Consider the following 25,540-nt stretch of genomic DNA (forward strand, 5'->3'; position numbering starts at 1 on the left):
GATCCAGCTCATTTCATACAAACAGGAGTTCTTTTTTTTTCAATTAATAACGAGAGCTATGACCCCAGTAGGGCTCACGTCTAACAACACCCCTAATAATTATATGTAAGACTTTTTCACAACAGTTTACTTTGTGAAAATGATTCTCAGATGAAAATAAATAAATAAATAAATAAATAAATCGGAGTTTCCTAATTTAATATGTGCTCCTTTTGCCAACAGTATTTTCAAGTGGTTTTCGTTGTTTTCGTTCAGGCAGTATTTGGTCAGGTCAGTGTCTATGGCGTCATTCAGGACCCCTAGGAACAACATGGCGTCCACAGGCACGAAGTCGGTTTTATTCGTATGTTTGGGTAAGATATGTCATTTGAAAGGTTACAGTTGCCATTATTCTATACCGACATTTCATACTATGAGTACATCAATTTAAAAAAAAATTATGGGCTCGTATAATGTTTGTTAAGTTTATAAAGGAGTGCAAATACGAGTGTTTTAGCTAGCAAACTGCTACTGTCAGTGGGTTAGGGTTTGAACTGTCATACAAAGTTTAAACTTCCTTCACTTCAGTGACATCGAAGTAATGCGAAAACATTGAATAAAATTCCTTGGTCAATCTCTTAAGACACGTGATATTTGTTTATTCATTCATTAAATCCTTAATTCATTCATTCAGGAAGTAACCAAGTTATTGATTTATTTTAGGTCAATGTCCACTGTCAGAACTGCTCATTTATACCATACACTATTATGTTTACTTAAAGATTTGTCTGGAACTTACACTAGTTAATTAATTCCAGATAACTCGTAAGATATTTAAGCCTGCAATTAATTTTTAATTAATTTTAGTCATACTGTGATGAACCCAAAGGTAAGTTTAGAATATTTTCAGTTCAGAACGTGTTTATTGACGAGATAACTTTGAATTACAGTGTTAGGAATGTATAAAAGATATTGCCCAGTAAATATGTTGTATTTCAATTTGACAAGGCAATGATCACCATATCAAATAAAGTATTAAGAGAAGACTCTGGTTTTTGAAAATTTTCTCTTATTATCCAACTATATATGAAGGACTAAAACAACAACTCAAATAGACCTAACACCATATGAGGTTCTGCACAATGACTCACTAATTTGAGTCAGGTTTGTTGGAGCAGGGAAACATTAAAAAACCTGCAAGGCTGCCGCCCTCCTGAGACCGAATTAAGTAGCCCTACAATAGACTAAACAAAACAACTAATATAATTGATGTCAGTTATGTTATGAGCAAATATACAGCTCACCTTGTTTGCTTGCACTTCCAGAGGGAGATACAAACTCTAACAAAAGGTTTACAAAAGAAACAGGTTATTTAATACAACATTAAGTCATTTTGGTTTAATTGGTATATCTTATATCTCATGCAGTAAAAATATCTTCATGTCTTTACAAGATTAATATTTCAGCCTGCCCTAACAATTGTCACAATATGGACTAAAAAAATAATGATGTTTTTTGTTAATTTTATGTCACTGTTAGTTTTAGATCAATAGGATTAGAAATCAAAATGTTCCCAGCACAAAGCTGCACAAACACAGAAGTTTTCACAGCTAAAAAAAAAAAATAAATCAAAGTTAAACTAGCGAAAAAATCTTGTCTCATGCATTAACTTTTTAAATGTTATGTAGCAGTTAGATATAAATAAAGTCATTTATATATTTTGAAACAGCACATTAATGTTTGTGGCTTTTTTTTTATCAGGGAATATTTGCAGGTCCCCGATCGCTGAAGCTGTCTTCAGGAAGATGGCAACTGATTCTGGTGTTGTTGATAAGGTAAAGTCATCATTAGTTCATGAATGTGTTGTGCAATTTTTGGTTTTACAAGTGCAGAAAAAAGTGAGAAACTAGTTATGCTTTTGTTTTTACTACAACTGTGAAATGTGACACTGTGAAATATGAGCCGTAATTCTGCATCAAACTCATTTTCTTATTTTGAAATAAGAGTTATGATTCCAAATCTAATTGTTAATGTTATTCTCATAAATTTCATAAACAAAGGTCTAGTGGACATCATATGAAATCAAATGATTCTGAAGTGATGCAGTCTCTGGTTCTTGGTAAATACAATTAACCTATATAAGATACCTGAACAATTCAGTTTAACAACTGAATTGAAGTAGTTGGCCTAATAATATATGATGGGAGGACAAGGTCTGCAAATTAGCTACAGCTACAATAATAAATACAAAGCGTCATTCAGCTTTTTTGTCTCTGTGTCTTGTCTTTGTTACATGCATTAAAGATAAAAAAAATCTATGATCTCTTTAAGAAAAGACAATATTCAGAGTATTTGCCAGTGATTTAACCTGTGGAGATCCTCCTGTTTTATCCTCAAGACCATGTCCACATTAACATGGGTATTTTGCAAAACAATTTTTCTTTCCTACATTCCCTAAAACAACTGTTTACAGAGAAAAATCTACGTTTGTTAACACACCCGTGCATGTGTGGACATGGTCTAAGAGCCCACCAGCAAATATTGAACCAACTACAACTTATTTGGATGTGAAAATTTTCTGCTATTGTTCCCCATGCCCTACTCTGTCTAGTGGAGGATAGACAGTGCTGCCACCTCTACCTATGAGATAGGAAACCCTCCAGATCACCGAGGTCAAGCCTGCATGAAGAGGCATGACGTGCCCATGAGGCATGTGGCTAGGCAGGTACGACCACCCTCCTCTACACCTCTCTTAGAAGTAGCTAGCAGCCCCTTTTTGCTCTCTGTTGTTGCAGTGGGTCATAGACAGTGGTGCCACATCTGACTGGAATATAGGCAGTTCACCGGACTCCCGCGGTCTGGCCTGTCTCAGGAAGCATGACGTTGAGACGAGCCACAGGGCCCGACAGGTACAAAGCAAATGCCCCATGGCTCTTCTCACCTCATTCATATGTTTGTATGTGATGCTGCTTTGTTAGTTGAATGGTTGGCACACATTACTCTGGACTGATTTAACTATTAAACTAAAACAAGATGCAAGAAGTTTGGAGATGGGTGTTTCACTTCAGCTTCACAAACAAGTAGTCAGTATAATGTATTTGTATGTTCAATGTTTGTTTTGGTTGCCTCTGTAAATACAATTAGAATAATAAGCTTTAATGTTTTTTTCAGGGGAAATTACAAAACTTTACATAGAGCACTATTCATGAACTCTAACTAGGATTTTAGAGATAACTCTGTCCAGTAAGGAGGTTACAAATATTTAATTTTACAATTAATTGTGGTATTAAATGCTACAATTAATCAATCGTAAAAGTCCCTCAGAATTCTCACTTTATATGAAATGTTATGCATGAATTATATCAGCAGATCAGCGCAACTTCCGCAGGGAAAGAAAACAACGAGCTTGTGTTGCTTTGTTTTGATTCTGTGAGGATTGCAGATTAGGCTGTCTGAGTAGGACACCATGGCAGTTTTTCCCTCCAAACAAACGGATTAAAACATGCTTGTCGGATTTTCTTTTTATTTTGTTTTTGGGTTAAAGAAAAAAGTTGACCAAGGTGTTGTGGAGGACGGCTCAGCAGTCTGGAAAAGGTTGCAGAGAAAGAAGGAAACACTTCATTTCCAATACATTTCACCACCTGTAGGATAACCAGCAACTTTTTATGCTACAGTAGAGGTCAATGCACAATAGTTTGGATAAATGACTCCAATATTTATCTAACGTAGCATTGAAATCAAATGTTATTGTGTTATTTGCTATTTTATAATTATGTCCGCCTGTCTGACTAGAGTTGGTCTTACAGCGTTCAGTGAACGCTACCTTCCCAACTGCTTCATTTAGGTGTTTATTTGAAATGTCTTTCTGAACCTTAGAAGTGATTTTTTTCATTTAATAGTTTAGCAATACTATGGGCAACTGTTTTGTCAGGTTTTTGTGGTCTTGCAGATTATTCTGATCTCCACTCTTCCAGTTAACTTCCATTTCTTCATTCCATTATAAACTGTGCAAACAGCTAACTAAAAATTCTATCTAAATTTTGCTGTTTGGACTTTATTGGCTAATATATATATATTTATTTCATTTTAGGCAGCATCTTAAAGGAAAAGGTGACTGCTGATTCGCTTATTTTATTACGGTTCTTATATTCAAATGAAGGGGCGTGGTTATCTGTCTGGGTGTGGCCACAGTGCTGTACTTTAAGAAGTGAACGGTGAATTCTCAACTCGACTGATGAATCACAGCAAAGCATTCCTCCCACTAGGGCCCTGTTGGCAGGTCATTTATTTTGTATTTGTTTTGTGGGATAATTATTCATTTTAGAATTTATTTATTATTTAATTTTAAATTAAACAGCTCTCCATAGTTTTGTTTTGGCAGAAGAGTGGTGATATGATGCTGAGGAGTACTTAATCCCAGAGCTTTAAAATAACAAAATAACAAAAAAAACTGATAAACACACAAAAGAAAAACTCTAATTTCAGTGACTAGGCGAACTGCTTATACAAATGGGCTTATCTGTGCTGTGATAGCTTTATTTTCACAAATAAGTTCATCTCAGGGTGGAAGGATTTAGCTAGGACCTCTTCTCCATTATTGTTTTTTTTAAATATGTTTGTTTGTTTGCATTGGCAACAGTTTGTGTTGTAAAACAAAACCTGCTGGTTGCTTCTGTGTCCACACTGCTGTGCGAAATGTCAGTACCTGTGGTGTTTATGAAATATTGATGTAGCCAATGTGGCAATCACCATATCACACATGTTTCAAATCCTGAAACAGGCCCGAAATTACATCAAGATGTTTGTTCATGTAGGGCCTTCAGGCTTTATGCCGTGCTGGCTCATCCTCAGAGCAACTCCTACTCCCCAGTGCCCTTAAAGCACACCCTCCTCCTTTTTTTTTTTTTTTTTTTTTTTTTTTTGCCCTCCACCATTAGAGAGCTTCAGGTTCTCACCCGCCTCCTTGGTTTGTCTCACAGCAATCCTTTTCCGTCAGACTCGCATCTAATCTCCTTAAATCAGGTATGGGAAGGCTAGACCCCTTGGCTTAAACCCAGCCAAATCCACACAATGAGCTTTGACAAGCTTTTGCCCTTTTTCTCCATCAGCATTTAAGTTTCGGTCACTGGCTTTTGGCTCCCACTTTGCTGCACTTCTGCTACAGCCAGCAGACTGGCCAAGTAGGAGACCATATGCAGACAACCGCGTTTCCAAACAAACATGCATGTTTGTTTAATTAAACAAACATTCTCAGATGTGATCCATTACAAGTTATGTGAAGTGTTTGTTTTTATATTTTCTTTTATCAACAGCTGCCAGCTAGATATTAGATTTAAGTGAGTTGAAATTTTGATGTCATACTCATCAATTATTAAATCAACGTTTGAGGAATGAGCATAATCTTTTGCCAAACTACCATCGTCCTGCTGTAATGGCATTAATTTCACCTGGCTTTTTTCTGTTGAAATTTGATATTGCAAAAAATATTTTTCTTTCTGGCTGCTTTTCTGCCACCTTTGCCAAATGATGTATTCATTTAAATTAGTAAACAAGCCACTGTTTTAGAAAAATACTTATATAAACATTGTTTTGGTTATGGTGCATGGCATTTTAAAGACTTAAACAAGTATAACATTATCAGTGACTAAAACCATATGAACATAAATACAAATCCTTTTTAAATTATGTGTGGTAATTTTTTATCCTAGTCTGTCTTTTTTGTGCTTTGTAACCCTGTTGTTTTTACCATATTTATTTTCTCTTTTATTTATTTGTTGATTATTTGTTGCATATGTGGTCAAATTCTCCCTGTTTGGTCTGTTCTATTTAATTAGGCACCATTAGGAACCAGTCAAGAATGAGAACACACTGCCTTTGATTTATAGTTCTTCATAATTATGTTTAAAAACACAATTAAATACAAATGATTGTGTTTGAAACAGTATGATGTACAATATATTAGCCCACACACAAAACTATAAAAACTAAAAGTACAATGCCATGGGATATTTTGTAACTCGTGAAATACTCTATTTATCCAAGAGGTAAATTTTAATGTGTTTTCTTTACTTTCTCATCATTAAATAATTAAATGACTGTCAAAGCCAATAGCTGCTGGCAGGAACAGTTTTCTGAACCTTACTGCCTTGCAATGTATTTAAAGAAGCCTCTCATTAAACACACTATGTTGTTTTCTCACTATCCATTATGTGTAACAGCTTGTGCTGCACTCTCCAGTGGCTCCAGCTGTCTCCAGCCCAGGACCAGCCTTCTGTTCAGTTTCTTCAAATCTCTGACTCTGACACAGATGCAAAGCAGATTGTACTTTCCACAAAATACTTGCTACATCTTAGGTCAGATGCTGAAGAGTCTTAGCTTCCTTAAGAAGTAGTGTCTGCTCTGTCTTTTCTTTTTGATGGCTTCTGTGTTGCATTTTTAGTTTACTCTGTTGTCCAGCTGAACTCCCAGGTACTTGTATTCCTCCACCACCTTCATTCAGGATGTAGATGGTGCTTTCCTTACCCCTCTTCTTCCTGAAATCCACTATCATCTGTTGTAGAAAAATTACCAAGAGTCTGGAATGAGTAAAAGTACAATACAATTTATTAAAGGGAAAATGAACAAAAGACAAATTACTTGCAAGTAATGAGAGGAGTCGTCCTGACTCGCGTGAAGTCAGGAGAGACTCTGGGGAGGCAAGAGGAAAAACAATAGTTATACATTTCTGTAGAAAGAATCCTCCTTCCTGAAGACATTGGGTGGACACACAACTCCAAGAGCTGGCGTCAAAGCAACCTCACATAGTTGTGTCTCCACCAGAACCAGTCTCACTAAGGGTCTGAGGAAGGACCAGTTCTTGAACTCAGCTTCTTGTTCATCTGTGTTCAGTTCGTTAGTTAGTCAATTAGTTAGTTAGTTAGTGATAAATCTTGGGGGGTTGTGGAGATATCCACCTGGAATTTCTGGAGTTTCTCACATAATGGTGCAGGTTAAATTATGTTAAAGGCTATTGGCAAATAAAGGTAAAGTGTCATTTCTTGTTGAGCCAATAAGGTCTCTTAAGGTCTTTCATGACGTGAGATGTTTGGGCATGTGATCTGTAGTCATTCCTGACTGTAGTCAGGGCTTTTTCCTGATTTGGGATAATCCTGAAAATGTGCTATAGAATCCAACATAGTTGCTCTGTGCAGGTTTTCAGAGCCCTGGAGCTGTCGCCATCTGGACCTGCCACCTCGTTCTGGTTAAGTTTCCCCAGTTGCTTCTTAGCCTGGCTGCAGGAAACATACGGGCTGGAGGGGCAGGAAGGGGAGGCTTTGTGCGTTCTGATGTGGGGGGAGATAATGTTTTGTCAAGGTCCATGGCTGAGTGGCAGGGTGACAGTGGAGGTGTGACAGGAAAGCTATAGACTCGTGGAGGGTGAGAGGTCTGCCTCTGTTTGACTGGAGGCGGATACTGCTGAACAGTATTCTGATCTGAACCTATAGAAGAACATGTTCAGCTCATTTGCTCTGTCCAGGTCTCCATCAGTCATCATCATCATCATCAGCAGCCTCCATGAGTCTGATCCCACCTTTGACTTGAAGCCTGTGATCTGTTTAATTCCACTGTTCTGCTGGAACCTGTTTTCTAACGTTTTCCAGTAGTCTTTGCATGTTTTTTATTTTAAGTTGATTTGTTTTGTCTTCAGTAACTTCCTGTTCCTCTGAAGGGCATTTCTTTTAATGTTTAATGTATAGCAGCTTGTTCAGTCTGCGCAACAATATGTATAGTTTAATGGTGAGATTAAACAAGTATACACATTACCAGGACTTTGACCATGAATCAGCAAAATGTAATCTACACCCATGCTTTTCCCACAGTAACATGTCAAAGGTTTTTCCATGAAAGAGGCCCATTGGTTTATGTTTAGTTGTACAGTACCATCCACTCATGGCTTCATTAGGGTTTTATCTTCCTGCTTCTATCTAAGCTGGAACCAATATGAATCTCTCTTCTCATTCCTCCTTTGCAGTGAAAGCCTCCCTGCTCACTCTTAGCCAGATATTTCAGAAGTCAACCCAAGATCATAGCCAGCACTGCAAAGAGACCTTGCATGAGGGTTTTTCAAATAGAGGATTATTGCTGCTTCATTTAAACTTTGAGAGTGCCAGGTCAGCAGGAGCACAGAGATCAACAAGCACTGTGATCTACTTAGATTACCACCGTGTGTGAGAGCATGAGATGTAAAGGGCTGTTCACACCAAAAACATTAACTCTTCACAATAACTTTAGATAGTTATGATTGCTTTAATTAGAATGTATGACAATGTCGACACGCAACTTTAATGACAGAAGTGGCAAACCAAATCTTTTGGAGCAATTTAATTTATGATCTTAAATTTGAAAAAACAAAAACAAAGCACAATTGACAGCCAATCAAAGTACAGCCAGGGTCATGTTCTCTCTTCTGAGGTGCTGAAAGATGGACAGCTCCAAGGTGTGCTGTGATTCAAACTATTTTCTTATTTCAGATCTGAAACAAAGACAGAACCCCCAAAGATGCTTGGTGACTGTACAATCTCATTTGTGAAGTTTTGTCTTTGTTGAAGTCCTCTGATTGCCATGGTATAATCAAATTGATGTAGACTCATACAAAAGCATTAATAAAACTTTTCCTCAGAAGACCGCTACTGTAACAGGGCAGTAGATTCTTGTTAAAATCCACTTTTGGGCCTGGGTATAGCTGGAGCACATGGTGTGTTTGGCATCACCGTTTACAGAAAGTGTTATTGCTTAGCAATGTGAACATGAGTTGTTGTTCCTGGTGTGGAGTGAACTTCAGTGTGAAAAATAGAAAGTAAAGTGATCAGATTCCTGTGGCAACAATAGATGGAGACAAAACATTTTACATCCCCAAAGAAAGGTCATACTGTACAGCAGCTTATAAATAAAAACACGCTCAATAAGAAAAAGCTTGTTTTTTTCTTTTTTCTTCTTTTTTTTATATATATACAAGAAAAAGAAAGTTGAGATTATTTGAAGGAGCACGAATAAATGCAGTTAAACACTAATGACCAGTATGGCATCAGAAGAAAACGTGGCTTTCTTTTCCCCCTACCTTGTTATTTTGTCCCCCCTCTTATTTTTGGCTTCTTCTACCAACAGGTTGACTTGTCTCTAAAAATGACAAGCAAGCTTGTTTTTTATTTTATGTTTATTGATCGTTGTTCCTTGAAATCATCACCCAACAGTATATTCACTTACATAACACTTATTATATACATACATACATATACATAGGCATCAGGCCTATTTCTTAACCTACTTTTCAAGAATTTTGGGAAGCATCTTGAATGATTTACTATACCTCAGGCAACAATATTTGAAAGCATAGTACGATTTTATTAGCTTTTATGCTTGATGCAGTGAAATCCTCTGCAGGACAAGATGAAGAAGTAAGCTTTTTATTTGGCTAAGGAGTGGGAAGTATCTCCTTAACAGAAACTTTACCTCTAAGCTCACTGTGATCAGTGCCTTTTATTCCCTCAAAATTAAGATAAATGACTTTGTGCTCATTGTTTATATGTTATTTCAAATACAGTGAACTTCTGCACATGTTCTACCGTAAAGCAATACAGCTCTGATACAGTGTGAGGATCAGCATTCGTTAACTGGATTACACTACTACTGGATAATTCTTTGTGCTTCTGTGTTGAGAAGTAATTACAGAATACAAATACAGTAAATCACTACTTCTGAAAAAGTCAAACATTAGATTTTGTGAAGACTAACTTCTCTTACAGGGCCTATTTTAAAGAGTTTTACTAAATACATGGATGACAGAGAAGACAGTTTTTGTTTGATAACGAACTATGTTTAATGCCTAAGACTCTCATTCTGAAGGACCAGAGGGACTCTCTAGTGTCTGCACTGTGTTTCCACTCTGATCCAAAAGTAATATTTGCTTTGTTCTGCATTTCTATCCCACTTCCAGGTGACCAAAGAAGACTTCATGAGCTTTGAGTACATTCTCTGCATGGATGAGAGCAATTTGAGGTACAGTTATTTCAGCAGCAGTGTTTATTTTTTCAGAGAGTTTCAATCACAGTTGGACACACAGGCACAGAAAACCCTGGTATCATATGTTAAGTGTTTCCTCTAACTTATTATTGTCTGATGTGGATTAAAAAAACAATGAAACCCATTTGCTTTGAAAGGGGTTGTTCTTGGTTGTCAACAGTCATAACAACCATCGGTGCTATTTATTCACATAAGAATGGTGGCAGCACTGAAATATAACTAACTTGTTAGTGAATGCCTCCCTTTAATGAGCAATATTCTTTCTTAATCTCTTTTCAAAGGTCAGGGGGAGGGATATTTTTTGCTACTTTGAACGTTTAGGGATCATTTTGAGATCACATGCCTATGGCAGGTCTGATCTGTAAGCAGCTTACTGAGTTCTTTGGATGCCTCGTCTTTGCTCTTTGGGTACTTTTTTATCCTCCTTTTACCCCTACATATTTTTCCCTAGACTAAAAGATTTCTTAAATGTTTGACCTCCTGTTTGGCATATTCAGTTTTTTCCTAATTTGAATACTTTTAAAGGATATTATTATTATTTTGGGACAATGCTTGCACACAACTAATGTTTGATTTTTCTGTTGCATAGATAACATAGATCACTGTTGATAGTTTCAGTCGATATTAACAGGAGGATATGTTTAATTTCTTATCTACTTGCATGCTGACATCACCTGTACAGCATATAAAAAGGTTCTCATACTAATCCAGAGGCCACATGCTGAAACCTTGAAGTGTTGTCTCTTGCTCTGCTCTCATGGAATTACATATTTTCTCTTGCCTTCACAGTGACTTGAAAAGGAAGGCAAACTCAGTGAAAAACTACAGAGCAAAGATCGAACTTCTCGGTTCTTATGACCCTCAGAAGCAGCTGATCATCAGAGACCCATATTATGTAAATATTCACACAAAACCTTTACATTTAATGCTACTGAATGAAGATGATATTAAGAAGATATACTTAATGAATGAATGAATCTATTTCGAATGAACAAACGAAAGAGAAACTATACAATAAGAAAATAATGAAAAAAGTAATAATAGTAATTATTGCATCATCAAATCATAATATAAAGAAGTTAGACAAAGGAGTGGGAAGAAGTACACACTTTTTTTGGAAATCCCAGCCATTGATGATGTTGTGTCTGCAGGATTGTGCTCTGTACATACATTGTGTGTAAGTACTTCAAACTTAAACAACCACTAAAAGCAACACTTGTGTACGTGTAATTTTAGCTAAAGGATGAAACATCATGTTTAGGTATTATTGATCAATCGTGTGTGTGGCCTGTGTGTTTATAATTGTATTGTGTAACCTTTAAAATTCATTTAACTTTAGTGTATCTGCTAATTTCCTCCAGTGCATCTGAAGGTGCATAAACCATTAACTCCATTATGAATGTGAAACATAATCAGCTTATATAAAAAAGGAAGTAGGATTTATAATTTTCACTACAACCTATGAATTTAAAAATTTTTTATTTACTTTTTTTTGAATAAGTAAAAACTTTTTTGAATGTTGCATTTCTCCATATACAACAACAAAACAAATAGAATAAAATCAACATAAAAAAAAGGTTTAATAGAAAATAGTACAAAGACACCATATCTAATACAGAAATTGAGAAATATTTTTGATTTTAATGCATGTTCAGTTGGAATTTGATGCTATCAAAACATTAATAAGATAAAAATAATATAGATAAAAGCATCATCCCAGAAACACTGAGGTTTTTCTACAGTAAAATTGTGGGGTTTTTATTATTTAATGAAAGGCTAAGCTAGCACACAAAAGTAGGCAATTTAATGATCTACAGTAAATAACCTTAGAGTCAGAGAATCTAGAATAAAAGTCAATAACAGAATGAGTCAGCTCCAGACTCCGTTATGGAAAATCACTGCATAGACCCAGTAAAAATAAAAAAATAAAAAAATAAATAAATGTAAACCTTTGTCAGTGAATGCATCTTGCCTCTTCATCCACTAATACAATTTTTAAACTAATTATGCAAAGAAAAAGCCAAACTAGTGTCTACTTTATCAACACTTTGCTGTACATGCTGCACATATTGTACAAGCATGGGTGTAATAAAAGCAGGTGCTAAACTGGCTGCTGGCAGTTCAGGTTGACCCACTGAAAAGATTTGGAGCATTATAAAATGAAAGATACAACCTCTTATGTTTCATCAGATCTTTTTAGATTGTTGGTGTAACATAGTTAGATTTGACCAAAAAACTTTATAATTATCCTGAACATCAATCGGTCATTTTGTAAAAGTTTTTAGCCTAATAGTGCACATCACTGGCACAGCTTTGCAAGAGGAAGCAACTTATTTAATATAAACAACCACAGATTGATATAACATAGCACTGCTTGCACTGAAATTAAAATTAAATTTTAAATGTTATACAATATAATTTCTTTTTTAAATTTTTTTTTTTATTTTCTATTTTATTTCCAGCAAACTGCTTAAAAAATATGCTTATCAAACACTCCAGTTCAGGGATCTCCAACTCCGGTCCTCGTAAGCTACTTTCCTGCAGGTTTTCAGTTCTACCCTAATGCAACACACCTGAAAAAGGTGCGTTGTAGTAGGAGACTTCTAAAACCCTCAGGACAGTAGCTTACAAGGACTGGAGTTGGAGACCCCTGCTCCAGCTCTTATTTTGTTTAAATTCTTTTGAACTTCATCCCTTTTTGTGGTATGGTTTGTTGTGATATGTTGCCATTTTTTTTTTGTCTGCAAACTTGCACAAAAACTACCTTGTAATTTTTTTAACATGTTGATGGTGAGGTTCATAAATACAAGAGAAACTTCTGAAAGTTTGGATGCATACACTTAAACTGTAAAAGACTTTTTCAGAGGATGCTCTCTCTTCTTGTTAATGTTTAATGCTGATGTGAGAGATATTACTTAATTAAGCATGGACTGTGAATATCTGTAACATCACTTTTCTAAATCTTGTTTGCTTCAAACCAGACATATGAGAACAGACTAAACAAAAACCCACAAAATCCGTCTTGTAGATTAAACAAAATAGTCGCGAGTAGAGTCAGAAGAAGAGTTTGTGTTTATTTAAGGTCCCATCGCTCCTAATAAGAAACTCAGAAAAATGGCTTCCGGGGTCACTAAAACCAAATATAAAACGGTTTGGTGATAAATAATGGATTCAGCAACATAAAAGGGCTTTGTTCAGCCCTTCCTTTTATGGCTGTGCTCCTCTTAAAATGATTACATATCACGAGAATTGTTTAATAGACATTATAAAGAACAAGAAACATTACACAGTACAGTCATTTATTTGTAATTATGGTTTTGGATGGCCTGTGTCATTCTTCAGGTGTACGTGGTAGTTGTAGAGACAATTCACCATCTACAGGGAGTACTGGAATCTGGTCTAGGCACGTTTCATGCAATAAACAAAACAAGACAAAACTGCGGACTGTAGTAATAAAAGGGATCAGCTGCTTGCTTAAAGACCCCCTGTCCCACCCGATCGGTCCACACCACAGAACAGTGCATGTACTGAACTGTTGCTTAATTACTTGGATGTCAGCGTAAGAAATATTTTCTGATTTCCGATTGGTTTAGCTTTTCACGCTCCATTAATCACTGGACTCTTTTGTTCTTCACATGCTATTTCTGCAGCTGAAAGCTCTGCCAGATGATTTGGACAGGGGTTCCTGGCTGCTTTTTATCTTCTCCAGGGTTGTGAGTGAAAAAAAGCAGAAGTTGGAAAAGTGCAGAAAGAAAAGGAGGGAAAGGCTTGAAAGAGCAGCAGTGATAACTTATCATACATTTAGGAAATGCATCCTCGTGCTTATATGTTTTCAGAAAGTGTTTCAACAACTATTAACACATCTCATAATAAATAATTATCATGGATGGTCTTGATGGAAGATGTGTAGCTAGCTTTGTTGGAAAATCATGCTGCATTTGTTTCTATCTTTACTAATTAGTTACATGTCTTGGAATCTGGGTCCCAAATAAAACAGTCATCATATTAGGGATGTGGCTGGAAGAGGAGCTTGTGGTTTACAACTGTTTATATGACTGTAGACAGTTGTACTATATTATCCTTCAGTCTCTTTATGTAGCTAATTGAGTTAAAATGCGTTTTCATAGGTCTCCTTACTTTAATTGATAGTAAGTGTGGTTTTGGAGTGTTGTGAGCACTTTGGACATTTGACAGTACTGAGATATGGTCCCTCGCTGGCGACCGCATAGCATGACAGCAAAACGGGCGAAAATGCAGCCAGACTATCGCTGTCATTCTGTCAGGATAAATACAGACATGTTTATTTTCTCTTTAGAGTGGATGTAATGATGAAATTGTAGCTTGAATACATCCCTCACATCCTTTGGACTTTTTTTCTGTTTTGTACCAAAGCTGATACATTGAATGTCAGTTGTTTTTCACCCATAAACGGACCCAGAAACTTTATTTAATCCCTTCTCAGGACTGTCAGAAAACTGAAGTATAGCCTTTCTGATGTGGCTTATTTTTTTTGAAAGACATTACTAAATGTATTGTTAGTGATGCTAGAAGCCCCCTGTCAGCGTGTTGGTCCACAATTCAACATTCTCCTGTAGCTAGAACCTTTTTTTCCCTAAGTGAAATGTTTGAAAATTGAACAGATGTGTTGGCACAAAGTTTGGTCTAATCATTTGTGGCTCTGAAATAGATTAATTTATGGCGACTTTCCTTTTAGCACCACCACGAAATAAATTCTTTTGAGAGGATTCAATTGTTTCTTAAACGTCTAACCTTATTTGTTACCCAGTTGAGCCCAAACCACAATGACCTGGAACGTGTAGAATTAGAAAAGCACCCTTGCTTCTTTTGGCATTACACGACTCTTTGCTAGAGCCACTTGGCTTCAGTCCTGACTGTTTGGCACTCCTAATGAGAAGAAAATTTTTTACCAGTTGAGCTAGAAACTATAATTTTATTGCTTTTGTGTGTTTTCAATCCTCATTCTAGAATGAACCTTTTTTCTTTTTGTTTTACACGCATATAAATGTCTTTGCTTTTATGTCCATTTTTTTTTTGCCAGCTTAAATAGATGTAAGTAGTGATTTAACGATGAGCTCTTGGCTGAAACTTTATTTCTCTTTTCCCTAATCCTTTTCTCTTAGGGAAGTGATGAAGACTTTGAAAAGGTGTACGAACAGTGTGTACGATGCTGCAAAGCTTTTCTTGAGGCGAACTCCTAACAGCAGCAACTCTGACGACATCTTTCATCTAAGTCTGATAAATGATGAATTATCAACCTAATATGTAAAAGAAGCACTTATCTGTATGAAAACATTGGCGCTGTCACTGAACGACCACTGGACTACTTTGTGTCAGTGTTTCAAATGTAATGCAAGCTACATATAGTGTACATTTAGAGCAATGCTGCACCTTTGAGTTTGTGGACTGTAGGTTCTGATGATTCATGAAAATAAAGGTAATTTGGACATTGTTTTGTTTTCTTGTAAATTATTTTTTGAAACTGAAGTCAAACTCGTTCCCAGTTAGCTTCAGTGTTCACCAGGTGTTTGTAACTGGATTAAAGCTTTGCTACTAGAAGATATTTCTCAAATATTTGGTGCTAAAGTGTATCAAAACATTACAGAACTCGATGGGAAATAGTTATTGAATAAAATTGAGCTTAAGAAAGACTTAGTTTTAATACAGAAGGAGTCTGATATAACTGCAGCGTCTTCTGACAAAGTCATTGTATGTAATCCTTTATGTAACAAACCACAAAAACACTAAATGCCCTCAGATGCAGTTGATTTGAACAACACAGTAGCAGAGGCATGCCAAAACCCACTCTCTAAATGTATTTATTCTGTTTTTTTTTTTTTTTTTTTAATACAAATTCTTTAAAGATTGGGATGTTGCACGCATGTTGTGAACCCTTCTGAAACATTTACCTCTGCATGCTTCTGTAGGATGCTGCAACTAAAAAATTAGAATATTGTGCCAAACTTAATTTATCTTAAAAGGGGAAACCAATACAGAAGTGTTGACCACATTAACTCAGTACTTGGTTTGAGCCCCTTTTGCAAGAATTACTGCCTCAATATGGCGTGGCATGGATGTTATCAGCCTGTGGCCCTGCTGGGGTGTAATGGAAGACCAGGATACTTCAATATCGGCCTTCAACTCTTCTGCACTGCTCGGTCTGATGTCTCATCTTTCTCTTGGTGATGCCCCATAGATTTTCTGTGGGGTTCAGGTCAGGAGAGGTTGCTGGCCAGAGTAATCCCTTGATCACTGAACCAGGTTTAGGTTCTCTTGGCACTGTGGGCAGGTGCCAAGTCCTGCTAGAAAACAAAGTCAGCATCTCCAAAAAGCTTTTCTGAAGGAAGCATGAAGTGCTCCTAAATCTCCTGGTAGACGGCTAAGTTGACTCTGGACTTAATAAAGCCCAGTGGACCAACACCAACAGGTGATGGGGCTCCCAAATCATCACAGCCTGTGGAAGCTTCACAATGCACTTTAAGTTTCTTGGGTTGATGCCTGGATTTCCAAATGAAAAGAGAACAGAAAACAGCACTTTGGACCAGTGCTCAACAGACTGGTTCATTTTTTGCTTTAGCCCAGGTAAGACGCTTCTGACGTGTTCTGTTCAGGAGCAGCTTGACAAGAGGAATCCGACATGTGAAGCCCAGGTCCAGGATCCGTCTGTGTGTGGTGGCTCTCGAAGCACGAACTCCAGCCTCAGTCCGCTCCTTGTGAAGCTCCCCCCACAGCCTTTTCCTGATGATCCTCTCCAGGCTGCGGTCATCCCTGCTGGTTGTTCCACCTTTTTTCTTTCGCACTTTTCCCTTCACTCAACTTTTTATTGATGTGCTTTGATGCAGCACTTTGAGAACATCCACCTTCTTTTGCAATTACATTTTGAGGCTTTCCCTCCTTGTGGTGGGAGTCAATGATGGTTTTCTTCTTAACTGTCAGGTCAGCAACCTTCCCCATGATTGTGAATTCTACTGAAATAGACTGAGAGACCATTTAAATACTCAGGAGTCCTTTGGAGGTGTTTTGGATTAAGTAGCTGAGTAGAGTGTGGGAGTTTATTCTTTTTTTTTTTTGTTTTTTTGCATGACAATATTTTCACTTGTGTTGTCTCAGTCCCTTTTATTATTCATTTTCTATACCACTAAATCCAATTCAGGGTCAAAGGGCAGGGTGCACCCAGTCTATTGCAGGGCCAACACAGAGAACACAGTAACTCCTAGGTAGAATTTAAAAGTGACCAATTAACCTAATGAAATGTCTGTGGACAGTGGGAAGAAGCTGGAGTACCTGGAGAGAACCCACGCATACATGGGAGAACATGCAAACTCCACACTGTTCATGCACCTCTGTCTGTCCCTCTCTTTTTTTTCAATCTGTTTTGGATAACAAATTCATAATGAGCAATTTCAAAAACACAATTTACATATATTTTGTACTGTTTCAAATAAATTTTGGGTTAAATGAATGATGAATCTTTGCATTCTGTTTGTACTAAATGATTATTCCAACCCTGAAATTAGAAGCAGGAAACCTGTCCAGTGGATGTATATTTTAAGGGTCTGAATCTAGAACTGTAACTTAAATACACTCCTGCTGCCTATATTCACATTTTTAGTGGTGTTTCATTAGGATGTTTTGGTTATCCTGATATTGGCAAACCAATCAAGAAAAAATAGATGTTACTAATTTGTCATTATCAAGAAAAAGGAAAAATGTTTTCCCCTGTTTTCATCACCTAATCATTTAAAGAGACTGAACGTCTGCTCTGTGCCAGTCACCACTTATTTTTAAAGTGGTGTTACTCCCACAAGGCTGATCTACCCATCACTAATTCAAACAACAACAGGTCAGTGCAATTCATTTCCTCATAGTAGAGTTTTGATATCACTACAGTGGGAGATGGGAAAACGGCTGTAAATCATTAAGCAAGGGTGGAGTTCACAGAAAGATGAACCAACTGGTTACTGGAGGATTTCCACTTGCTGAGGAATGCAGTTTTAATCTTCTTTAGATATATGTATTAGGCCCACTGGGACATTTAACAGATAACGGATGCTCTGAAACAGCCGCTTGCCACTAAATTGTTGATTTGGTAACACTTTTTTATTGCGTCTCTTCTTCTAAATGCTGCAGGGTCCCCCAAAATTGACTGTTTTGTGTACTCTTTCTGGGTTATAGCAGCAAGGAGACAGTCAGCTTAATGAGAACTAACAAGCATATTGATAAAAGAGAAGTCTGAAGTGTATTTAAAATAAAAGTAGGAGGGTTAATGCAAAAGAAACATGGCACGTGGCCTGGAGACAAATGTAGGCCCACGGGTTTCAAAGACAACGTTTTGCTATACTGGCCAGGTGTACCGGATTACAGCCAACTCCACTTGGATCCAATTGGAGGAAACACCACGTAGCCAACAGTACACACAGCTCCACAGCAAAGAGGGCCTAGGGCCACCACGAATGCTTCATGTTTTTAATAAGTTTCATCGGGAGTATAACTTTGCTTGAACGTTTTTTCACTGACAGCTGTTGACAGCATGTTATGTAGATTAACCAGAGTAACATGGACACGCTTTTTGGAAGGAGGTGCCGCTGTGCAACGCCGTGAGCATTGAAAACTGAACCCCCCCCCCCCCCCCTTTTTTTTATATTGAAAGGATTTCAGTTCAGTGCTTCTTCCACCACTTCTATTTGGGAAAAAGAAAAATACTTTATTTTTAGTTTGGAGAACTAATCGTTTAAGTTTCACGCATGATTTGTTCATTCAGAAAATACTGCCTAATCATTTTGACAAGTGGTCTTTGTCTTAAGAAATAAATCCAAAGTGGGGGCTGGCAGTTTCACTTTGGATATGTTGACATGTCAGTAAGAAAAGCAAACAAGCAAAGAATTCATGCCGACTTGTTTCCATTTGGATTCTTCAGTTTCAGGTTTCAGCTCTTGTGGCTGCTGATTGGCTGTCACACTGTACACTTAAATGTTTGCAAATGCTTTCTTGTTAGTATAAAGATTCTAGGCAAAAATATTATTTTCTAGACATTTTTAAGTACTTACAACATTATATTTGTGGACAGGTCAGGTTTTTCCAGGTGTTGCTGAGTACAGTGCGAGCACATAGAAGTATCACTTAAAGTATCAGTGAAGGCTGTTCCCATTAAAGTTTGACATGTCACCACATTGCACAGTCTTTTTGTTGTTCATGATTATTTTTTTCCACAAACAAACTAAAAAAAAAAAATGAAGTGGCTAATAATGGCTGATAATGACAATCTCAAGACCTGAGCAAAACGCAACAAAAACCATCTGCTGTGGACAGATACCATTAAAATCTGTTATGTGAATCAGCAACCCTTTAAAAGGGGATTCTCAGTGCAATAAAAACAGCAGAAATGTGCTGACTCACATTCTGGAAAGTGATCACATAGAAAGTGATTTTGCAACGTTTATTTCAAACCAAAAAAACACTTTGCTCTCTCGGAGTTTGACCTTTTTTAACTGCCCGTCTGAAGCCACAGTGGGAAGTTCACCGGCTCTGCAGTCCCAGGACTCAATCCCATCATGCAGCATTCTTCATTTCAAAATGGGAATGCAAAAGAAAATGCTGCACAGGATAATATTTTGTACTAATCTCATAATTTATTTAAATATATATATATATATATATATATATATATTTATATAACACCCATTTGCTAAATGCCGGTCAAGTTCATTTATGGTAGTTAGGTGGATTCTTCCTATGCTTTGCTTTACATTATTCACATGTTTAAATGATCATGGCCTATATTTTATGTACAGTGGAACCTTGTGATGAGTCAAATACATAAATAAAGGCTTTATTACGCTTTACCCAAGATCCACAGGAGGACTGTGACATACAACAAACTCGCTTTTTTTTTTCTTTGTTGTGTTGCATAAAGAGGCAGAAAAATGATCATGCAATTAATAATTTAATCACAGTTCGTTCAAAGCACATGTGGGTGAAACTGTGCTGGGACTGCTAGCTTGGGGTCTGTGAGAACTTATTAAAAAAATAACAATAAAAAAAAAATTAAAGGTAAATCTAGGTAGTGCAGTAGAAAGAGTGGATTCAACCTGAAACACTCTTGACAAGGTAACTTAATTGCAAACAAGTTATATAGATGTAGTGAAGTTGTTTTCATTTGTTTTATGGCATCTTTTTGGATTCCAGCTGAAAAAAAGGCCTGTGGTTTGTTTATGTCAGCCACTATGTCTTTTTCTTCTCCAAGTCACCATTTTTTTTCTTTTTTAAACTTTTCACCCCCTTCATCTTTATCCTGGTCTGGGTTTTGTTGCTTGGTCGCGCCCATAACCTCCAAGGTCCAGAGTGGTGATTGGTAGCAATTCACGCCGTAGCAGAAGGGACCTGAGTGAAGGACAGTATGTGCCTAAAGTCAGTGGGGCTGGTTGGGTTTAGGCTTCCCTATTATTGCCCAAGGCACATTTATTTCCCCCAAAGTATTTTTTTTCTTCTGGAGTTCTCGTGTTTGCATTCAACCTGCAACAAAACAGAGAATGACATTCAGCACCGTCTTCATCTTGGCAACACCAGAAAGACACACATGATACAAGAAGAAACTTGATTTGCCACACATCTGCCAGTCTCGCTGTGCCGCCACAAGAGGCTGTGTGTGTTGACTCAGAAAACGTATCATCACTGAGAACAAATGCTGAGTGTCTCCTGAACAGCATGATTTGCACGGTGAACTTATGAGCCCATACTTGGAAAGCTTTGTGACTCTTGAATGATTGTGATCATTCATTCCTTTTACATTTTTTTGATACAGCAATAGTCAAAGGAAGTCTGACCAAAAGTGGCATTGACCACTTTTCCTTAAGCAAGCTTAAGTCCTGAAGCAGCATATCACAGATATAGGTTTTCTTGGTATGATTATTGTCAATGAAATAATCACGATTTTATGATTATCACAATTATTCTGCGTTGATTAATCTCCCAGTACTATAAATATATCCTTATAGGTGTTTAAGTTTGATGTATTTCTATTTTTGGATTCCAACATAACAAATTAATATAACAACAAAGTAAAGTAACCAAGAAGTCTCATTCCATCTACATCCTACTTTGCAGAGAACAAATACATCCTTCATATTAACTCTGGATTTCTCTCAGAGCAAACAGATTGAAAAGGCTACAGGACCTCTACCTGCCTAACTACACTATAAAAATGGTTTTGAACATTTCTTTTCAAGCAGTATAGAGAATTTTGAAACACAGGAAAAACATATAGCTAGCTTTGACTTCCAGCTATCCTTTAGCATAAGAGCTGCTGCTTGAGACATAAATAATACTAAAACAGTGGAAATAAATAAATAAGACCAGATATCTGAAATTAAAAAGGCTTGTGTGTTTACTTTTAGCTTATGTAGTGTATTTTATGTCATGATTACAGCCTGCCTCCACAATGATGCCTTGGTCTTTAAAGGTCCCATACTATGCAAAATTCACTTTCTAAAGGTTTTCTAACAGTCATATGTGTCCTCATAGCCTGTGTATGAGGACTAAAAATGAAAAAATTCTCTTTCCTCTCTCACTTGCTTGCTCCACTTTTGTCAAATGTGTGCTCAAATGCGTGAGTCTGAGATCTTTCCCTTTGTGACTTCACAAAAGGAAATAACCACTCACCCTGGTAATGGATACTGCTATTGACTCGCAAACCCCTTTTTTAAAAAAAGTGTAATATGGGATCTTTAACACAAGCAACAACATGCGGATGTGGTGTAACTTTGTTTTTGTTCCATGAGGAAGCTGCACTGATCTGCTGTTAAGATGATATTGAGAAATTCTTTGACGAATATTTACAATTAATGAATCAAATTAATCGTTGTGTTTAATACCGCGATTAATTGTAGATTGAAATAATCAGTGACATCCCAAATCCTGAACTGAGACTTCTAGAGGATTCTAATGATTTGAGGTTTATCTTCTCACTGATTCACAATGTGTTTCTTGAGTTTTTAGTTATTAAAATGAATTTAAATGCATCTGTTTATGGCTAAACTTAATCTTCAACACAATATTTCAGGAAACAACTGTGTTTAAAAGGTAAAATCTTCAATACTGGCATAGAAGTGAAGCAACTGGTTAAAATGGCAGAAACAAGATTTACCTCTGAAAAGTGATGAAATATGAAGTTGATAGAAATATCTTACAGAACACTGTTAGTGTAAATCCTACACATTGTATTTACACTATATTGTCTGATTAATCTTATGTGGTGATCAATTCCTTGCTTACTTTAATGTGAATGCATTTTAAAGCTGCAACATTTTTTTCTGATCTACAAATCCAAAGAACACATCATGAGCCTGTAATGTTCTATAATTGTGATACAACAAAATTAAATCGTGATCTTTATAGAATAATCACAGTATACCAATCTGTTCCAGTTTCTTAGACTTTTTTAATCTACTCCCTCCTTGCCACTCATTTACCCTGTCAAAACTCTGATGATTTTCCGTGTTTTAATCTTCTCTATGAAGCAGTTCTGTTTGAGTAAGAGGTGAAAGCATTGTGGTACCTTGTGTGTGCTACCCCTCTGTGCACTGTGGGCTGCCGGCTAGCCGTGTGAGAAGTCGCGCACATCTTTTGAAGTCTGAGAAGAGAAAATAAAGCGGGTTATTGTCATACAGCATGTTGACATTGGACTGACAAAGTTATTCCTCGTTTTATAAGAGGGCCGGAGCAGCTTACATGCAGGTATCGTGCAGTCTCTGGTGTGGTGGTAAAGTCTGTACACATCCTTCCTGCACTTGGGGCCGAAGTAAATCGGACCTGACAGAGGAAATGAGAGCGACCTTTAAGCATATTTCCAGCTTCGCAGACACCTGCACTAACATCTGTTTCACGGTTTTTATTCAAGGCTGTAATTCAATTTCATGTATATTTCACTGCTTTGGTCACTGTCCATGTCAAATTTTGGACTCATCAGTCTATAAAACGCGTCTCTAGTTTTCACACACTGGTCACAGCAGCAACTTTCATTGAAGCCTTACCTGTTATGTGTTTCAGAAATTTCTCCTTCTTTCTTAGATCTCTTGGAAATACAACTGTTGGAAGAGTGAAGACGAGAGAAGAGTGTCAGAGAGGTTTTCGTTTAAGGCCTGTGGCAACATATCTGCATTTTATATTACAAGGCCTGTCAAAGGAAGCATCCACCACAACAATAGATCAAGGGTGCATTTGAAAACCAAAACCAGGATAAGCATCACCATGAGTGGCATCCATTAAAGACAAAAGGCCCACAAAGACAATGTGCAACATCTGCACAGCATGCCAGATGCTATTTCTAATAAATAGAAAAAGTATCCTTAGCCTATAGGCTGCATCCTTAACTTCACAATATCACTTTGAGACCCAGGGAACAAGCAGACACTCACCGACAGCCTGACTTCCTCTCTCTGTTCTGTTTCGAAAATCCCTCTGCTCCAACGTTGAGCTCTCCACTCGTGACGTTTGTGGGGCTTCCGTTTTCGAGGTGTGGCGTCCCCGGTTCTCCTCCACGTGTTTCACGATTTCTACTATTCGCCTGAAGTCCCGGTGCGCGACCCCGCCGACCGCCGCTGCTGTCACCGTGGGGGCCGTCGAGGGCGCGCTCTCGCTGCAGTGCTCAGTTAGCGTGCACAACAGTAACACCAGTCCCATAATGACGTGCCTGCGCGGTCCGCTCATAGCTCCCGTGGGGGACAGGAGAGGGGGAGTAAGCTTTCTTCTCTCCAGACACCTGCGGGAGAGATCGAGGAGCAATGTCAAATTTCCTACCTTAAATGGAGAGAATCCAGTAACACCCACGGTGAGCACGCTGATCAGTTCCAACTACAGTCTTATCAATATTGTATGAGCCATTATAAACAGCTGTACAAGACTATGACAAGGGGCCACAAAGTAAAAGTCACAACGGGGCCAATTTGGCAAGTGCGCATCAAATAGGGTCACAATTGATGGGAGTTGCGAAGTCTAACATGTGAAATCGCCCCTTTCTCTGTCATTTCATTCACATGTCACACATCCCGCAAAACTCTTCAGTAGGCAAAATGTTTTGCAGACAAGACAGATTTAATGCTTGTTTGGTGGATTTGAACAAGTGTCACAAATCAGTCTTGACCACAGTGTTGCCTGTATGCCTTGACAAAACCAGCTGTTAAGTTCTGTCATCTTTGAAGTTTGATTTATTCAAATCAAGGTTTTGCGAGTCGAAGCTGTGGACAGTTATGAGGCAAGTCTGTCTTAGAAGATTAGCAACAACATAATCCATAAGAATAAAGTTTTATAATGGTAAAGAGTTTAATAAGTTGTGGATTAGAAATTTCATTACCTTTATAAAGTCCTTAAATTTGGTGGTTGTTTCCGGTGCTTCCAGAGGAAAATACTGATAATGTGCGTAATTTGATTTATTTAGTGCTCCTGTCCGGATTCAAATATGTCCTCTTAAAGTCTACTCCTATGTTTGAAGAAATAAAGCTTCTGAAGTCATATGAGTATCTGCGGCCATCCTCTGACCACCGACAGAGTGCAAAGATAGAGTGCGTAAACAGCTGAAAGATCCTGCTCTCCAAATCCCCAGTGCGTCCTCGCTGTAGTCGTAGACCCGTCTCCTCAAAGTGAAGCTCACTTTTTATTCTGCCTCGCCGACGAAGTGACCTGTCCCTTGTGGGCTACTCCGCCACATATGTGATCCACCTGAAGAGGAAAGTCCACATGAGTTGACTGACCATCACTTGTACGCTGAGTCAAGTTTTCTGCGCCCCCTCCTTTCCGTTGCTCCATTTATCTGTGCGATACGCGGTTACAGGAAGCGTTTTCCTCCACTAATACTTCCACTGAAATTTCCAATCAGCCCAGTGTACAGCACACATACCAGCATCTTAGTGGAAATGCTCCCATATCCCCCTTGTGATCCTCATAACCTCATTTAGAGCCATTGCGCGTTTTACATCCATCATGGAAATTGAAACCCAATTAAGTACCTTTTAAGGATGATTCTTTGAAAATTGAATACGATTTAAAAACTTATTGCCTGCAATTTCTGGTCAGAAGAGTAAAGTGCAGCTTGTTGAGGTTTCTCCCCGATTCAGATTAATCTGTACTCGGTGGTTGGAACAGCTTTCTTAAAGTCAGGGCGTGCAAGTCTCCCATGCCCACCCCCTCAAATCTCACGGACCTGTGAGGCTTTACAATATAATCAAGGCGTGTTGAAAGGAGACGGACCGTTTCAGGTGCACCTCCTCAATTCCTAAAGTCCAACTGTTAACCCGAATAAAGCCAAGTTTCAGAAATTGTGTATTTATTTCTTGCGGTCTTTACTAAAGTAACCCAAATATTTTGGGCATATTTTTCTATTTTTGTCATAATCTGATTATTTCAGCCTATTTGCAATGACAGCTTGGTTATTTCACTACATAGTTGAGTAAAGTTAGGATATTTTGGCCGTGGATTGGGTGAAACCTTGGTG

The 25,540-nt window shown here is 37.6% G+C and overlaps 2 protein-coding genes across 4 annotated transcripts; one reads left to right on the forward strand and one right to left on the reverse strand.

Moving 5' to 3' along the window:
* The first annotated feature begins 287 nt into the window (after positions 1 to 287).
* On the forward strand, positions 288 to 15,502 carry acp1 (acid phosphatase 1). Of its 2 annotated transcripts, none has more exons than XM_041976084.1 (6): positions 288 to 353; positions 1,741 to 1,814; positions 2,591 to 2,704; positions 9,953 to 10,014; positions 10,828 to 10,933; positions 15,180 to 15,502. In XM_041976084.1, exons 1-6 carry the CDS (start codon positions 311 to 313, stop codon positions 15,255 to 15,257), a joined length of 477 nt encoding a protein of 158 aa, XP_041832018.1. In that variant the 5' UTR covers positions 288 to 310; the 3' UTR covers positions 15,258 to 15,502. The 2 variants fall into 2 exon arrangements, with proteins under 2 accessions (XP_041832018.1, XP_041832019.1); XM_041976085.1 differs by lacking the exon at positions 2,591 to 2,704 and adding an exon at positions 2,775 to 2,888.
* LOC121633817 (ALK and LTK ligand 2-like) lies at positions 7,445 to 25,141 on the reverse strand. Of its 2 annotated transcripts, XR_006009126.1 has the most exons (7): positions 24,404 to 25,141; positions 23,469 to 23,812; positions 23,085 to 23,138; positions 22,783 to 22,863; positions 22,610 to 22,684; positions 20,072 to 20,568; positions 7,445 to 7,457 (listed from the first exon to the last, which is right to left on the reverse strand). XR_006009126.1 is itself a non-coding variant. In XM_041976083.1 (6 exons), the coding sequence occupies exons 2-5, from the start codon at positions 23,758 to 23,760 to the stop codon at positions 22,620 to 22,622; spliced, it is 492 nt and encodes a 163-aa protein (XP_041832017.1). In that variant the 5' UTR covers positions 23,761 to 23,812; positions 24,404 to 25,141; the 3' UTR covers positions 19,756 to 20,568; positions 22,610 to 22,619. The 2 variants fall into 2 exon arrangements, 1 of the variants encoding a protein (XP_041832017.1); XM_041976083.1 differs by lacking the exon at positions 7,445 to 7,457 and having other exon boundaries at positions 19,756 to 20,568.
* Positions 25,142 to 25,540: the final 399 nt, after the last annotated feature.

The sequence above is a fragment of the Melanotaenia boesemani genome, chromosome 22 (assembly GCF_017639745.1).
Source record: "Melanotaenia boesemani isolate fMelBoe1 chromosome 22, fMelBoe1.pri, whole genome shotgun sequence".
NCBI classification, from domain to species: Eukaryota; Metazoa; Chordata; class Actinopteri; order Atheriniformes; family Melanotaeniidae; genus Melanotaenia; species Melanotaenia boesemani.